At 45.0% G+C, this 16729-nt stretch overlaps 1 protein-coding gene across 10 annotated transcripts in view; it reads left to right on the plus strand.

Annotated features, from left to right (window-relative positions):
* kmt2cb (lysine (K)-specific methyltransferase 2Cb) overlaps window positions 1-16729 on the plus strand; it is a 51496-nt gene extending 34767 nt beyond the window's left edge. For 7 of the 10 annotated variants that reach the window (XM_028428056.1, XM_028428055.1, XM_028428059.1 and 4 more), the window contains 25 exons: window positions 239-436; window positions 656-2638; window positions 3059-3372; window positions 3474-5068; window positions 5163-5274; window positions 5399-5465; window positions 5545-5605; window positions 5739-5971; window positions 6454-8091; window positions 8334-8522; window positions 9197-9361; window positions 9463-9592; window positions 9726-10058; window positions 10385-10521; window positions 10606-10879; window positions 11229-11368; window positions 11924-12037; window positions 12117-13227; window positions 13329-13465; window positions 13564-13706; window positions 13799-13973; window positions 14067-14183; window positions 14274-14347; window positions 15262-15370; window positions 15460-16729. In XM_028428056.1, the coding sequence (XP_028283857.1) occupies window positions 239-436; window positions 656-2638; window positions 3059-3372; window positions 3474-5068; window positions 5163-5274; window positions 5399-5465; window positions 5545-5605; window positions 5739-5971; window positions 6454-8091; window positions 8334-8522; window positions 9197-9361; window positions 9463-9592; window positions 9726-10058; window positions 10385-10521; window positions 10606-10879; window positions 11229-11368; window positions 11924-12037; window positions 12117-13227; window positions 13329-13465; window positions 13564-13706; window positions 13799-13973; window positions 14067-14183; window positions 14274-14347; window positions 15262-15370; window positions 15460-15552 (9642 nt within the window). In that variant the 3' untranslated portion in view covers window positions 15553-16729. The remainder of the gene's footprint in view (window positions 1-238; window positions 437-655; window positions 2639-3058; window positions 3373-3473; window positions 5069-5162; window positions 5275-5398; window positions 5466-5544; window positions 5606-5738; window positions 5972-6453; window positions 8092-8333; window positions 8523-9196; window positions 9362-9462; window positions 9593-9725; window positions 10059-10384; window positions 10522-10605; window positions 10880-11228; window positions 11369-11923; window positions 12038-12116; window positions 13228-13328; window positions 13466-13563; window positions 13707-13798; window positions 13974-14066; window positions 14184-14273; window positions 14348-15261; window positions 15371-15459) is intronic. The other 3 variants (XM_028428060.1, XM_028428057.1, XM_028428061.1) reach the window with 3 other exon arrangements.

Genomic DNA, 16729 nt, shown 5'->3' on the forward strand with positions numbered 1-16729 from the left:
TTTTTGTTACAAATCTCCAGCCAGTTAGTGTGGCAGTGTTCACAAACATCCTGGCATTTAGGGTGTTATTTTGGGTTCCTGGTGTTATGGTATGCATTTAACAATCCATACCAGTTTCTGTTTTAGTGTTAATGTGGGTTTTACAGATAGTTGCACAAATAGCTTTTGTTCCTGCAACTTTGCAAAATAGTTATGTATTAATGATGTTTTTTGCAATTATTCTTGATTTGCTGTTTAGCAAAAGGCCAGAGATAACCGAGCAGCCCTGCGCATCAACAAAGTCCAGATGTCAAATGAGACGGTGAAGAGGCACCACCCACAGCAACAGGCCCCCGAGGTGTTTGATCCCAACATACCACTAGACACAGAACTCCTGTTTAAAGACCCTTTGAAACCAAAAGAGTCAGAGCATGAACAAGAGTGGAAGTTTAGACAGGTAAGAGTGTATGCAATGGAGTCAGCGAATGCAGCGGCAGGTCCACTTAATATTAAGACAACTAAGAAGTGGTGGTTTAAGTAAAGCTCCCTAATCAACTCCACATTAACCCTGATGACATTGGTGGTTAGTAGGTCCAGTTCATTTTTAGCATGACCCTAATGATTGCTTGATCATTTTTGATGTCTAATCCCTCTTTTCACTCTATCCTTTCAACAGCAAATGAGGCAGAAGAGCAAACAGCAAGCCAAAATTGAAGCCACTCAGAAACTGGAGCAAGTCAAGAATGAGCAACTTCAGCAACAGCAACAACAGCAACAGCAGACACAGGGAGATGGCAACAACAGTGGAAACCAGAGCCCAGCCTCTCAGCCAAGTAATGGCAGCATGTCCCCTATGCAACAACTCAACCAGAAAGACAGTTTTAGCAGGCACCAACTCCAAGGAACGCCCACATCAGGCCCAGGAGAGGATGTGTTCCTACGACCTCCCCCTCCACCTCCATCTGGCCCTTCCTCCCAACCACAGTCTCCACAGGTGTTCTCACCAGGTTCCTCTGGTTCCAGACCCTCTTCTCCATGGGACCCATATGCCAAGATGGTTGGAACTCCAAGACCGCCATCTCTTGGACCTAATGCCTGTCGCAGAATGTCCATGGAATCTGGTAAATCCCCAACGTCCTTGATGGAGCAGCAGGACAGAGGGAGACCCTCTCCTGCTCATGAATCTTTTGGCTCTCCAACATCAATGAGCAGTGACCCTTATGCCAAACCTCCTGATACCCCAAGGCCAACAGGGGATATGGACCCTTTTCTAAAGCCCATGGGTCCTCCAAGAGGCAGTCAGGCTGCTCAAGGAAGGCCCCCAATGGGTTCTCCAGGCAGAGACCCATACTCAAGGCCCATGATAAGAAATGATGCCTATCAGCGCATGGCTCAGAACAGGATGATTTTGCCTGACCCTTACTCACGGGCTTTGCTAACGCCCATACCTGGTAGTAATGAATCTGGCTCGGTCCCTCTGTTCAAAACACCTATGCCCCCTCCTCAGTCTCAGGATTCCTTCAGCCGACCTGGCCCCCATCCTGCTGACAGATTCTCTCAGAATCAGCAGAATGACCCCTATGCACAGCCTCCACATACCCCAAGACCTTCTAGTAATGACAGTTTTACCAGTCCCCCCAGAATGGGCCAGCATCACCCACAGGGGCACTCATTTCCTCAGCCGGGACCAGGACCAATGACTCAAATGTCTAGAAATCCTTATGCACATGCACCTTCCACTCCAAGACCTGACCATTTCACATATGATCCCTTTGCTCAGCCCTCTGGTCCCAACAAACCAGCTACTGACCCTTTCTCTCAGTCTTCAGGTAATCAGCGATCCATCAATGAATCTGGTGCTCAGCCTAGACCATTTTTTGAACCCTATGCCCGACCTCCTGGCACTCCACGTCCACATGACAACTATGGTCAGCCACCAAACACCCCTAGCCCATCCAAGGACCCCTACTCCCAGGCTACTATAACACCTCGCCCTGGCGGAATGAACCAGTTCCATCAGCCCCACCATGGACAGAGGATGTCGCCTTCACACTCAGCGGACCCCTATGCTCAGCCACCTGGTACTCCACGGCCTTCTATGGGAGAGAGATTTTCCAAGTCACCTGGTAGCCAGAGGGGGCAGTTGGAGCCATTCACTAGTACACCTGGGACTTCAAGGTCAGGTGCAGGTGACATGTTTTCCCAGCCTGGAGCCCCCAGACCAATGCTTAATGATCCTTACAGCCAGCCTCCAGGGACTCCGAGACCTGGTCCTGATGGGCTCAACAGACAAGGGCCAAGGTCTGGACCAATGGGAGGTCAGGATCCTTTCTCTCCACCTCAAGGCAGGCTTCAAGAGCCTTTCCCTCATCAAGACCCACAAACGCCAAAACACCCAGGGGTTTCAGAAGATGGATTTATTCAGTCACCCTCCAGAAGACCCAGTCAAACACCTGGCCATGACCCATTTGACCAAGCCCCGATGACCCCTCGGCCACAGTCCACAGAGAAACTGGAAATGAAAGATCCATCAGGTCTGGTTAACAGTGGAACTGGCCCTCAAGACCCAGGCCAGCTGTCCAGCAATCCACAAATGCCAGGTGCATCCTCTGAGGCTCAGGGTGTGGCACTCGCAGAGAGTGAGGAAAGACTCAGACAGGTATACAGTTACTGTGGTTATGTCCAATTCAGATTCTTGTCTTTCATACACAATTGTTAAAATTCGATATATTACTTATATATCTAATTGTCTTTGTATTTGCAACCTAAAAACAAGAACTTTTGCTGCTTTTATATCTGCTTTTATATTCATTTTCTTAAAAGTGGTGGTCACTTGGTCTGATTATCTGTTTCTTGATTTATTTAATTTTATTTAGACAAGTTTACAACATCACTAGCTTACAGCATTATAATATTTAATAAAATTTATATTATAGTTTTCAAATAAAAATGATGCACAAGTTAAACATTTGACAACCAAAAATCCAGTATTACTGTTACTGTTACTGCATGGCTTACTAATGTTGTTTCTAAATCTCTGTTGGGCTGAAATCTCTATAAACTTTGTTTTGTTTTGCAGCGGCAGCGAATTAGGGAGCTAATCCTCAAGCAGCAGCAACAGAGGAGTGCCATTCGGCAGGAAAGGGGTCCTCAGGAGCCTGGTGGCAACATGACTCCAGGAACACCACGACCGTGGCCACAGGAGGGCCCCGTTCAACAGGGAGAAATGTTTGACCGGCCTCCTCCACCTTATCCTGGACAAGCACCCATAAGAGGGCCAATGAGGTTTCCTGGACCTTTTCCAGGGGATCAGCGTGTCCCTTTCCCTAATGAAGGACAAATGCCTCGGGGCCCACATCCTGGCGATCCTAATTTCAGACACCAAGGGCCAAGGTTTTTATCAAAACCCTTTTTCATTTGATATGACATTTCATTGCACAAAGCTTTGACTGTTTTTTTTCTCTCTGTTCATATATGTTTTACTCTGCTTTTAGGTTTGCATTTCCTCCTGGAGGTTTAGGACCTCATGGGCCCCAAGAGTTCTTTCCGAGGGGGCAACACCCGATGCAGGATGTCCCTCCTCAGATGAGACGGTCCATGTCTGCTGAAATGGCAAAAAGTATGGGAGGAAACCCTATGGGGATGCCCCAGCACTTTCCACCACGTAACATGCAAGTGCAACAGCATAACATAATGGGCCAGCCTTTCATTGAGCTGAGACACAGAGCAGCAGAAAACAGGCCACGCATGCCATTTCCCCCCGGGCCCATGCAGGGAAACAACATGGATCCCAGTCTGCAGGGTCAGAGGACAGCGGGCTTTCCAGGAGCACCCGACTCCAGGTTCCCTTTAAATCAGGGGCCCAGGATGCTAAACCCTATGGCCGGCCAGCCTGGACATTTGCAGCTTTCTACAAGCATGGACAGTATTCCTCAGCAAACCCAGCTACCAGGAAACAACATATTAAAACAGTCTCCACTCATGAGATCCATGAGCCAACCTGCTTCAAATGAGACCCAGAACATGGCAGCATCAATGATTTTGTCTGCACCTCCTGCTGGGCCAGCAGGGCACACTGAGTCTAACACAGTCAACAGTAATATAGCAGTGGAGGAGAAACTGGATGCAGAAGAATCAGCAGTCAAAGATTTAGAGGATGTGGAGGTGAAAGACTTGGTAGATGCAGACTTGGAAAACCTCAATTTGGACCCTGAAGATGGCAAAGACCTAGATCTAGAGACCAATGACCTACACCTTGATGATTTCCTCACATCTGGGAAATTTGACATCATTGCTTATACAGATCCTGACCTAGATGACATTAAGAAAGACATGTTCAATGAAGAACTGGATCTCAGTGATCCAATGGAGGACAATGCTGACACTACAGATATCAACAACACAGGCACTGTTACTGACACACCATCTAGTTCAGCATCTGCACTGGCGAAGTCAGAGGTTACGGGTGAGCAGTCTTTAACACAAGTCAAGCTGGAGGTATCTGGAAATCAAGACTCTGCTTCTTTGGCAACAGTGCATGAAATTAAAACAGAGGCCAAAGACTGTCAGAAGCCACCTGAAGTGGTAGACCAGCAAGCTCCTGGAAACACCTTAATCTCAAACCAGCAGGGAGTGCTCCATGACTCCACCCCAGTCCTGTCTAGTTTACTCATTAAGCAGCAGCCGGAGGAGCAGTCATTAAATCCAATCGTTGAATCTGTCAGTCAAGGAGGTAACCTTATGGCCCAGCAGAACCAAGTCACTGATACTCAGCATTCCTCTGGACTTACAATGAATCAATCAATACCTGAAACCAATGTTGCAGGAGACGTTTCTATGACTGGCTTTGGGGCAGACCATCAGGTGGCGCTGACCGCTGGACTGGACCAGAGCAGTCTGAGCCAGGCTCAGCAGACAATGCTGAACCAGGCAATGGGTCAGCATGGACAACACCGTCCTCTTTTGCTGGAGGAACAGCCACTTCTGCTGCAGGACCTCCTAGACCAAGAGAGGCAGGAGCAACAGCAGCAGAGGCAGATGCAAGCCATGATACGACAGCGTTCCAGTGACTCCTTCTTCCCTAACCTTGGTAAGTTACTTTGGACAGAGCCTTTAGGCTCCTTTTCAACATTATTATTTTTTCCAAAGTGATTATGGCTGAACATTACATTTGTCATTTTTAGACTTTGATGCCATCACTGACCCAATCATGAAAGCCAAAATGGTCGCCCTAAAAGGCATCAACAAAGTTATGGTTCAGAACAACATGGGAATGGCCCCAATGGTGATGAACAGGTAAATATTTCATGTTTATACAATATAAATACATTTTCTTTTCTGAGTAGATAAAGTAACATTTGTGATTAGTGTTGTACACTGCTTTGGAATAGTAATACAACATGATGCTGGTGTGTTACAGATTTCCTCCTGGTCCTGTACAGCCTTGTCCTGAAAGCACACCAATTCCTCCACAAGTTGTTGGACAGGTAATTAACTTTGAATCTGCATAGACCTTATTTTAAAACTATATTATGTCTAATATCCTCCTTCTCACTTTTGTTTCAGGATGGCAAATTGACACAAGTAGCAAGGCCAAATCCTCCAAACTTTGGACCAGGATTATCCAGTAAGTTCTTTAATATTTCTTTGCATTTCTTTGTTTTGTTTTTTGGTTTGAACGTGTTTTAGATCTTGAAAGAAATGTTTGTTTTTTTTATACTGTCAAGATTGCTAAGAAAAGAGCCTTTATCTTCTCTCAGACAATGCTCAGAGGGCTCAGTATGAAGAGTGGCTCCAGGAGACTCAACAGCTACTTCAAATGCAGCAGAAGTTTCTGGAAGAGAAGATTGGAGCTCACAGGAAGTCTAAGAAAGCTCTGTCTGCCAAGCAGCGAACAGCTAAGAAAGCAGGGAGAGAGTTCCCTGAGGAGGATGCTGAGCAGCTCAAACATGTCACAGAGCAGCAGGGTGTAGTGCAGAAACAACTGGAGCAGGTAAGTGCTCAGCCTGTCAAGCTCCATCACTGAATTCTCTCTCACATCTTCTCTTCATAGCAGCTACCCTAAGTATTGTTCTTTCATTGATCCTGTGAGCAGGATTGTTGCATATGATGTAAAAGAAACACATCCCTCTGTTATTTTTTTTGTACATTTAATTTTAACACATCCACAGGTGATGTCTTTGACCATATATTATATTTATTGCCGATCATTAAATGTTAGTCTGGCATGACAAAATACAAAGTAGATATATTGTAAGCCCAGCAAGTTACATATATATCTGTATTTTCCTTTAATAATTGTATCTAAAGAGAAGAATTCAAAACACACAGACTTTTTTCTGTACTGCAATAATGCATCTGCCCTGACTCCCTGAAATGATTTGTGTCTCGTGTAATTTCCTGTTTGTGCTAAACAAATCAAATTCCTCAGTATGTCATAAACACATGGTGATCTTGTTTTTTGTCCCGTTTCAGATTCGCAAGCAGCAGAAGGAGCATGCAGAACTTATAGAGGAGTACCGTGTGAAGCACCAACAGAACAATATGAAGCCAGTGATGCCTGGCATGCACCCAGTGCCAGGCCCTGCTGGTATGATGCCAAGTGGGCCACCAGTAGTCCAGCCTCCAATGAACCCCATGATGCAGATGCAGATTCATCCAGGCCAGCCAAATGCACCTCCACGCATGTCCAACCCGCCCCCTGGCTGGCATCCAGGTGCTCCAATGCCCATGGGTGGGCCAGGAATGCCACCTATAATGCCCCCACAGGTACCTGTGGGAAATTCAGCCCCACCCTTGCAGATGCCAATGGGTAATGTACCTCCGCATTCACAAATGCCTGTGGAGCCTCAAGCACCCCCTGCTCCACCAGGGGGCGTGAAACCCATGCAGGCAGCTGGTGTGAAGTTTGATGACAACAACCCTTTCAGTGAAGGCTTCCAGGAGCGTGAGAGGAGGGAGAGGCTCAGGGAGCAACAGGAGAGACAGCGGGTGCAGCTCATGCAGGAAGTTGAACGTCAAAGAGCCCTGAAACATCGTATGGAAATGGAGCAGCAAGGGATGATAGGACCGGATGGGAATATGGCACCACTCGCTCAGATGCCATTTTTTAACTCAGAGTTGCCACAGGACTTCATGCAGCCACAGAGGCCTCCTCTACCACAACAGCATCAACTTGGACCAATGTTCCCCCAGCAGCAGGGTATGCAGCCTGGTATGGGCTCACCGCCTGGAATGTTTATGCAAGGTGAAAGGAGAGCCATGATGGGCAATGGGATGTTGCCACCGGACATGGGGCCTGGTTTAGGGCCTGATAATGTTGCCCTACAAGGACCTAACTTTCCTCACGGTCAACCCAGGCCTCGCCAGTTCAGTGGACCTGGAATGATGCTTCAGATGCCTGGTGAGGGTCCACCATTTGTGAGTGACTCGGCTACACCTTTACCATCTAACTTTCCAGGCTCAGGTCAGTCTCTCATTCAGCTCTACTCCAACATCATCCCAGATGAGAAGGGAAAGAAGAAGAGAAACCGCAAAAAGAAGAAAGATGATGACGCAGATTCAGTCAAGACACCATCAACTCCACATTCAGACCTGACGGCCCCTCTAACACCATGTGTCTCAGACACCTCCTCAACTCCAACAAGAAACCCCCATGTCTTTGGAGACCAGGACTTGTCACGGTCCCCTTTACTGGGGTCTTCCACCCCCAGTCACTCTGAGCTTGAGAGGCAGCTCTCTGGAGGACAATCAGGTCTGTCATCAGATATATTAAGGGCCCAGGCTCAAGAGCATGACAGGATCCTGAACAACATAAAGCTGGAGCAGACTGATGCCAGTGAGTGTCATGGGCCAAGAGAAGGTCCCACAGGCTCAGAAATGAGCTCTGTGAAGGAAGAGGGTAATAAAGGAAGCATGTCTCCATTCCCTGCTGGGCAAAGTCCAAACAAAGGAGAGGCTGGTAATGAACTATTGAAACATCTTCTGAAAAACAAGAGCACACCTCCACATGGACTGTCCCAGCAGAGGTCAGAAGAAAGCCTGCGCTCAGAGGAGGAGGAGCCCACAGACTGCAAAACCCTGTTGAGGCAAAGCTCCATGGATAGCAATGGGGTCAGTGTTTGTGTTACTCATACAGTTACAGAGAGCTGAAGGGGTGATCAACATTGTGAGTCATAGACAGGCTAAGTGATTCAGATGGGAGCTGCGTCATAGTTAAATTGGTATGAGTCATAGCCGTCAGTATTTGAATGAGTCATAGTTCAGTGTATGAAAACATCCTACTTAAAATGAAATAATGCATGATTTACTCTTAATTTTGTAAGGCAACAACATCTTTTTTTCCTCTTCTCTAGGCATACTCAGATGGCACTCCTGACTTCCCTGGACCTCTGCTGCCTGAGCAGGAGAAGAAGAAAGGGAGGAACAAGCGGACACCTAAAGGAGGGGACAAGCCAGCCTCACGCTACAAGAAGAGAAAGAAGGACGGTGATGAGAGGCTGATTCACTCTGGCCCTGACACTGTAATGACCCAAATCAAACAGGTAAGGTTGTTCTACATCTCATCACCTGCTCCTCATATGGTTGAGAAAACTGCAAGTCTTTAGGAACAATAGATTGTAGCTTACAGCAAGAATGCTTTATTCTGAATTTTACAGTATTAATTATTGCCAGAATAGAAAATTGTCTCTGCTGACTGCACAGACACTAATTTCACATCTCATAAGCGTATTACTGTAATTAGGTGCTGTTGGATGACAGTTGTACACCCAGGTATTAGAAGCGGTTATTATTCAGGAGAGTTAGAGGGGATCCATGCATAAATTGCAAGTCTTTTACTGTTTGAGGATTATTGATTTTGTCTCCATGAAGAGTTACACATTAGAAATGTGGTGCAATTATATCTGATTATCATATTTAATACAGTTTAGCCAAACTTAAATGAAGCTTTTAATTTTAATATGCTAGATTCACAAGTATAACATGGTTTTGCCTGCCTGCAACAAGGATAACTGGATCTGGCATAAAACTTTTTAAAGTAGTTTTAGTACTCAAACCAATCTCAAGGCCACTTAATAGCAAAACATTTTAAAAGAAGTTTTATCTGAAAAACGCAGCACATGAACATTCCTGTATTGAATAGTTTAAGTTGTTCTCATTCTGCTGTGTCATGTTCTGATTTCCTCCTAACACTTCACTGGTTCTGTTTTCCTGACAGCAGCTCTCCTTGCTGCCACTCATGGAGCCACTGATTGGGGTCAACTTTGCCCATTTTGCTCCCTACGGCAGCGGCCAGCTCAATGGAGAGAACCTCTTGTCTGGTACTTTTGGCAGCGCCTCACTTGACGGAGTCTCTGATTATTACTCTCAACTGGCCTACAAGGTGAGAACTGACTGCTGTCCTTATGGGAAACTGGGTAAGCGACAAGGTGTTTTTGGTGTGCCTGCAGAGTAGTGTATTCACATTGGTCCTGATTTTTACAGCAGAGTAATTTGAGCAATCCCCCAACACCGCCGGCATCTCTTCCTCCGACTCCGCCACCTGTGAACCGACAAAAAATGATAAACGGATTTGCCACAACAGAAGAACTGGCCAGCAAAGCTGCAGCCATGGGTATGTTTTTCTTGTGAAGATTTGTAAAGAACAATTTCCCCTAGATAGCTTGACCTATCTAGGGGAAATTGTTTTAATGTTTTAATGGTACACTTTATTACCTTTTATACTCACCTTGTTTTTCTCTATACAGTCTCCAAAGGCTTGGTCCCAAAACCACTACATGTCCCATTCAGGACTGAGGAAGATCTGCTTGCCCGGGCCATAGCACAGGGACCCAAAACTGTTGATGTTCCAGCTTCCCTTCCCACCCCTCCTCATAACAACCAGGAGGAGCTCAGTAACAGAGGTCAGGAGCCCTGCAAGGATAGGGACACACCTGACAGCTTTGTTCCATCTTCATCTCCTGAGAGCGTGGTTGGCATGGAGATCAGTCGCTACCCAGACCTGTCTCTTGTGAAGGAAGAGCCACCATCCCCATGTCTGTCTCCCGTTCTTCCCATGCTTCCTCCGCCTGATGGGAAAGGTAAACAGCTTTTAGCCATGATGAGATAGTATTTGTGCTTACAATTTAAAGATGCAACCCTTACTTTAAAGGTATCATTTTTCTCATCTGTAAGGCTTATTCAGGACCACTGGGCTCTGCATCACATGCATACATCCAAAATTTAACAACATGGCATCTGTACATACATCTACTGCACTGATTATGCATGTGCCTGAAAAGATAACAGAGTTTACAAAGCTCATAAGCTGTGTATATTTGTATGTTCATTGTTATACTGGCTTTAAATGCATGCATGTCAACTGTGTGTGGCAGTTTTTTATAGTGTCTTATTTTTATTCCCCTAGGTTCAGAGATCAAACTGCAGGACATCAAGACTGAGCCTTCTTCGATGTTCTTTGGCTCCCCCTTTGGTACCATGTGTAATGATTCTAAGCAGGGCCTGGTTTCTGTAGCTATCACACTGAGACCAGCTGCAGCTGAGGTGAGAATACTTGTATATTTAAATTTCAGCCTAGATGTTTTATGAAAACCAGTCGGCTGAACTCTTTTTTTCATTTTGTCTCAGAACATCACAGGTGTAGTGGCAGCAATTTCAGACCTGCTGTGCGTGAAGATCCCCAGCAGCTATGAGGTCAGCAGCACCCCTGACAGGGGGCCACTATCTATGCTCAGTGGTCAAAGGATGGGCCCTCATGGCATGGAGCCACGGCCTCCCATGCTCTTCCACGGACAAGGAGACAATGGAGGGTTTCACGGCCGGCCAGGACAGATGATCAGGCCTGGCGGGCTGCAGGGAATGATGCAGCAGCATCATTTCCGTTTCCATCCCAACAGCCCAGGTGAGGGAATAAAACTAAATTAAACAAGAGCATCTCTGATTCCCAGATGTACTGTAATACAGCCTGTAATTGAAATGTCATGTCTGATTTAAATTAAACATAATCAGTGCCTGTGAAAAGAAAGCACAATGCAGCTATGCAATTACAGGATGTAATTGTTTACTCTTAAACATCCATAAGAGCAATAATATTTGTTTAAGAGTATTTACAAATGTCCATTTTTGTCTGGTATGATTGTTGATGTGGAGAGTGTGCAATATGATGTTTTATTTTCCTAGTAATCTTTGTTCTTTACTCAAGATGAAACATCTGTAGATGGACAATCAGAAAAAGCATTTTGTCACTTCAGGTGCAGCTGAACTTCGAGGACCTGACCATAAGACCCCTGCCAGTCCTGGATGTAAACCTCAGTGGTGTTGTCACTGTAAGGTGGTGGTTCTGGGAAATCGAGTGCAGAAAGGCTTCAAAGATCTCCCTGCACACATGAAGGTACCAAATTAATTGATACTATAAAGAGCTGCAGATGTTAATGAACCAGACTTTTTAATTTAACCACGTGGATGTAAAAGTGTAAAGCTATATTGTGGCTTATTGTCTTACTCAGACATCGCAGCTCTCTTGGCATCCTTTCTGCCAAACAACTCGGCTTATTGATTTCCCTGTGGGAGTGACTGGATGAACTGTGACTGGTTGCCCAAACCAAACTTTAGAGAATTATCTACATTCTGCCTGTAGGGCCACACACATTAATATATTCATACACACATGCTGTTAAACTTCACATATCCTCTGATTATGTAAATCCTCCCTGCTGGAGTTAAATCCATTTCAGATCAATTAGTGGTTTGAACTGCGTGCCCTTTGACTTCAGACTTGGAGTAATTTGGTTATTTTAATATTGTATGTTTTTGATGTTTATTTCATAATTTCTTTTAACATCATTTGAGCTTAAGCAGTTGACACTACTTAGACGTTGATTTAACCACATTTCTCATATTCAGCTTTCATCATCAAATTTGAACTGGGGGTGCTTTCTCTCCCCAGGAATATGAGGGCCGTTTTAAATCTGAGAATGACCTGGTGTTCTGCAGCCACAACTGCTTCCTTCTCTTCTGCTCATCATCCCCAGCGCAACCAAGATCCACCACAGAAACAAAGGTTTGTACCACTGGCACCTTTGCAGAGGAAGAAAATGTGTCTAAATCTAAAGAACCTAAATGTGACTTCTTTGTTTCAGGAGTCTCTTCTCCCAGCGTCCGAGCAAGCAGAGGGTCTTTCTAAAACTCACCACCAGTACAGTAACAACATGTCCTCACTGGATGTCCACTGCCTGGCCCAGCTTCAGCCCAAGCAGTCTCCCCCTGCTACTCCTCCCATTTCCTTCCCTATGGCAGGTGACACACCCAAGACGGAGGCCAAGTCGGATGCTCTCAGAGTGACTGTAAAGCTGAAGGCACGGCCAAGGTCCCACGATGGCTGGCACCAGGGAAAGAGACAGAAGGGACTCCGCTGGAGGAAGTGGACTATTCAGGTTGTGGTTCCAAGAGGGAATCCTCAGCTCCCAGATGAGGATAAGATCGATGAGCTCCTGAAGAAACTCGGGGCCTCCCTGCGTCCTCCAGCATCACTCCGGGACCACAGGCGCTGCTGTTTCTGCCACCAGTTAGGAGATGGGATCACAGACGGGCCTGCTAGGCTGCTTAATCTAGACCTTGATGTATGGGTTCATCTAAATTGCGCCTTGTGGTCAACTGAAGTGTATGAGACGCAGGCCGGCGCCCTCATCAACGTGGAGCTTGCACTGCGTCGTGGACAGACGGTTCGCTGTGCCTACTGCCAGCATACTGGAGCTACCAGTGGCTGCCACCGCCTACGGTGCACCAATGTCTACCATTTCACCTGTGCTCTGCAAGCTCAGTGCACCTTCTTCAAGGACAAGACCATGCTTTGCCACGCCCACAGGCCACGGGGAACAGCAGGACAAGCACTGGAACATGAGCTGCGCTGCTTTGCTGTGTTCCGACGTGTGTATGTCCAAAGAGACGAAGTCCGCCAAATTGCAACTGCTGTGCAGCAGCCCGAGTTGGGTTATACCTTCCGGGTCGGGAGCCTGGTGTTGCATGCAATGGGCCAGTTAACACCGCCTCAAATGGCAGCCTTCCATTCCTCAACAGCCATCTTTCCAGTTGGCTACGAGGCTTGCCGCATTTACTGGAGCATGCGACATGGCAACCGCCGCTGCCGCTACGTCTGTTCTGTTGAAGACGGAGACGGGCAACCAGAGTTCACCATCAGAGTCATTGAACAGGGCTATCAAGACCTGCTTCTGAGTGACACCTCAGCTAAAGGTCAGTCCTCCATGATTTCTTACAGAAATGTATTTACATGTGTGTTCCTGCCTTTTCGGGGTACAGTTTTAAACACTGCGTGCTTGTCTCCCTGTTAATAGGAGTGTGGGATAAAGTGTTGGGACCTGTTTCTGAAAAAAGGACTGAATCAGGCACTCTGAAGCTCTTCCCTGTGTACCTGAAGGGAGAGGATCTGTTTGGGCTCACTGTTCCTGCAGTCACTAAGATCAGTGAATCGGTGTGTAGCTGCTTTCAATAGTTTCATTTCAAGAAGAGTTTAAAATGTTCTCACATCTCTCTCTCACACACACATTCTGTATTTCTGTACTACTGCAGCTCCCAGGAGTGGAGGCCTGTGACAGGTACACATTCCGTTATGGACGCAACCCTCTTGTGGAATTACCTCTCATGTTCAATCCAGCTGGATGTGCCCGTGCCCAACCTAGAACCAGTTCTTCTTACACCTCACTGGTTATCAGGTAACTTAGACTGGAACTAACATTAAATTAATTCTGTGGTACAAAAAGGTTTTTTTTTAAATATTGTTTCTGACTTTCTTCTCAAAATAAAGGCCACAACCACAGGTTGTATCCAGCAGCAGTGCAAGGTCTAACCAGAATGTGGCTCAAGGAGAAGGTGCAGCTCCACACAACAAGCCTCCGGTAGTGCACCCCAGGTCCTCACAGTACCGCTGGATGAAGAGTGAGTGGAGAGCCAATGTCTATCTGGCCCGCTCCCGCATCCAGGTGAGTCAACTGAATATTGAATTTCTTATTATAATAGAGACTGATGCTTTTGGATTCTGTTTCTGAAAAGCTGCTAATGTGATGTATTCACAGGGCCTGGGGCTGTTTGCCGCTCGAGACGTTGAAAAACAAACTATGGTGATTGAGTACAATGGAACCATCCTTCGCAATGAGGTTGCCAACAGGAAGGAAAAGATCTACCGATCTCAGGTATACATCTGTTTCCAGGTGATTTTTTTTGTTTGTTTTAAAGTTACCTTAAACTAACGGAATGCCGTTTCCCTGTTTTTTCCTTAACAGAACCGGGCAGTGTTTATGTTCCGCATCGACAGCGAACATGTCGTTGACGCCACTGGAAATGGGGGGCTCGCAAGGTACTGTGGGGATGACCTATTATTTGAACATTACCTTTCCTTTAAATCAAACCTACTGACCTGGTTTATGCACAGTTTCTGTTGCTTCAATGAGCATATTACTCATTTTAGCTGCTGGCTAGTTTCTGTGTAAGAGTCTTCACCTTTACCTGCTCACAATGCACCACATTGGATGCACCACAAACTACCATGATGTTGTGCTTGTCTAAACGTAAAACATTTTTGTACAAGATGGCGCTGCGTTCTTTACACTGCCTCACCATCCTCTGATGTTCCAGGAGTCACAAATTCCACCTAATAAATCTATTTACTCTGTATTATCACTGCTTTACCTTGCAGTCAAACTTTTTTCAACAAAGATGTTTTATTATGCTCTCTTCAAAGTCACCAGGCTCCAAACAAACAACAGTGAAAACAAACTCCTGCCCTGGTTTGGGAGTTTGTGACCTTGGCGTGTTTGAGTTCAGATTAGAATTAATGTTGAAGAGAATCGTATATTCGGTTCTTCATTAAATAAGTCTGATGGCCAGGTGAAGTCTATATTATGATTATGATCATATGAAATGGATACAGCAGCTTCCTCAAAAGGTAATTGAATACATAATTTATAGTTATATATAATATAAATGTGATCAAATTTAAAATGATTTAGTTTAGAAAGCGAATTTCCTAAACTGTCATTTTACAAACATTCGGATGTGAAACAGGTGTTACTAATCACATTAATTAAAGCTTTGTTAGTGTCATTAGCGGCACCTGTTCTCAGCTACTGTTTCATGTCACAGTTGCTCCTGTTATCTGCTAATTTAGTATCAGGTGGCACAGGTGCAAACTGTCAGTGTCATATACTCGTCTTACAGTGATGCTTCACATTTCATGTGCTATGTAAAACATAATTTTGTTTGCTTCTTCAGATATATCAATCACTCTTGTGCCCCTAACTGTGTTGCTGAGGTGGTCACATTTGAGAGAGGTTACAAAATCATCATCAGCTGCATCCGCAGGGTGGAAAAAGGAGAGGAGGTGGGTATCTCAGATTACACTTACAGCTGAATAAGTGTGGATGTGGACGGTGATAACGTGACACACATGTTTCCTCCTTTGTATTCCAGCTGTGTTTCGACTATCAGTTTGACACTGCTGAGGGCCAGCACAAGATCGCTTGCCACTGTGGAGCTGCCGAATGCAGGAAGTGGATTAACTGAGCAAAACAACAAACCTAAATGCATTCCTCGCTATGGTGTGTGTGTGCGCGTGTGTGTGTGTGTGTGGATGCTGCAACCTCTGCACACACACAGAGAGAGAAAAGGACTTCACACTAAAGTCATTTTTATGAATGAGCAGAAGGCCCCGAACCCTCTGAGAATTTACACGGAATAATGAAAAACCTAGGTGGAGGAAGGGAAAACGTTACACAGTAGCAGGATGTGACTTGTGCCATATGTGAAGGGGTAGGGGGCCCTGTTGTATGTGACGCCCCCTGTCTGTCTGTTGTGTGTATCTGTGTGTTTGTTCGGTGTACATGGGGTGCGGAATCCACCAGCGAATGAGAAAGCACTGTGCAGGGTGCGGCCTTATTGCTTACTAAGGGCAGGCCCTTTTGTTTCATACTGTTAATGTATACCGTATGACTAAATGTAGACATCACTGAATGAGGAATGTACAGCAATGAATACCGCGAAGGGAATATTAACTTGCACTAAAAAAAAAAAAAAAAGAAAACAAACAAAAAAACACACAAACACACACACAAACAAAAACTTTTAAATACTTGATTCCATGAGTCAGTTTTATCATAGGTCTCTGTCATGTGATTTGTGTGGAATTCGAGAGGTTTTGTATTTATTACTGAGTGAATGAATTTTATTCTCAACATAATGAGATCGAGTTAAAGAAGGCTAGATTGCTATTGTTTTTGAAGATTGATGAAGACATGCTGTTACTTTTTTTTGTATAAAATGTACATAAAGAAAACTATAGGAATAACCGACCAAATACTACCTTAACCTTCTTGATGTTTGGGTGTTTTTAAATTGTTTTTGTTCTGTTTGTCATTGAAATTTATTTAAGATGGACGTTATTTCAGTTTTGAGAGTATATATTATGATTATTCTGTACAGAATTTGTAATATAACCACAATAATTCACAAAGTATTTTTGTTGTATTAAAAGTAAGGTATTGTAGCGTAGTGTTTTGTGACTTACACATGCTTTGACCACTCAAAAAAAATGAAATATTTTTGTTGACTAACGAGTTAACGGTTACAGAATCAAACACAAAAAAATGAAAAATGAAAAAAAGAAATAGTAAGAGATCGTTGCGATCTGTTTGCTGTTAATCAGGTTTGGTTTTAAAGAACTGTGAATTAGGTTTTGAAACCC

Source organism: Parambassis ranga, chromosome 17 (assembly GCF_900634625.1).
Source record: "Parambassis ranga chromosome 17, fParRan2.1, whole genome shotgun sequence".
Classification (NCBI taxonomy): domain Eukaryota; kingdom Metazoa; phylum Chordata; class Actinopteri; family Ambassidae; genus Parambassis; species Parambassis ranga.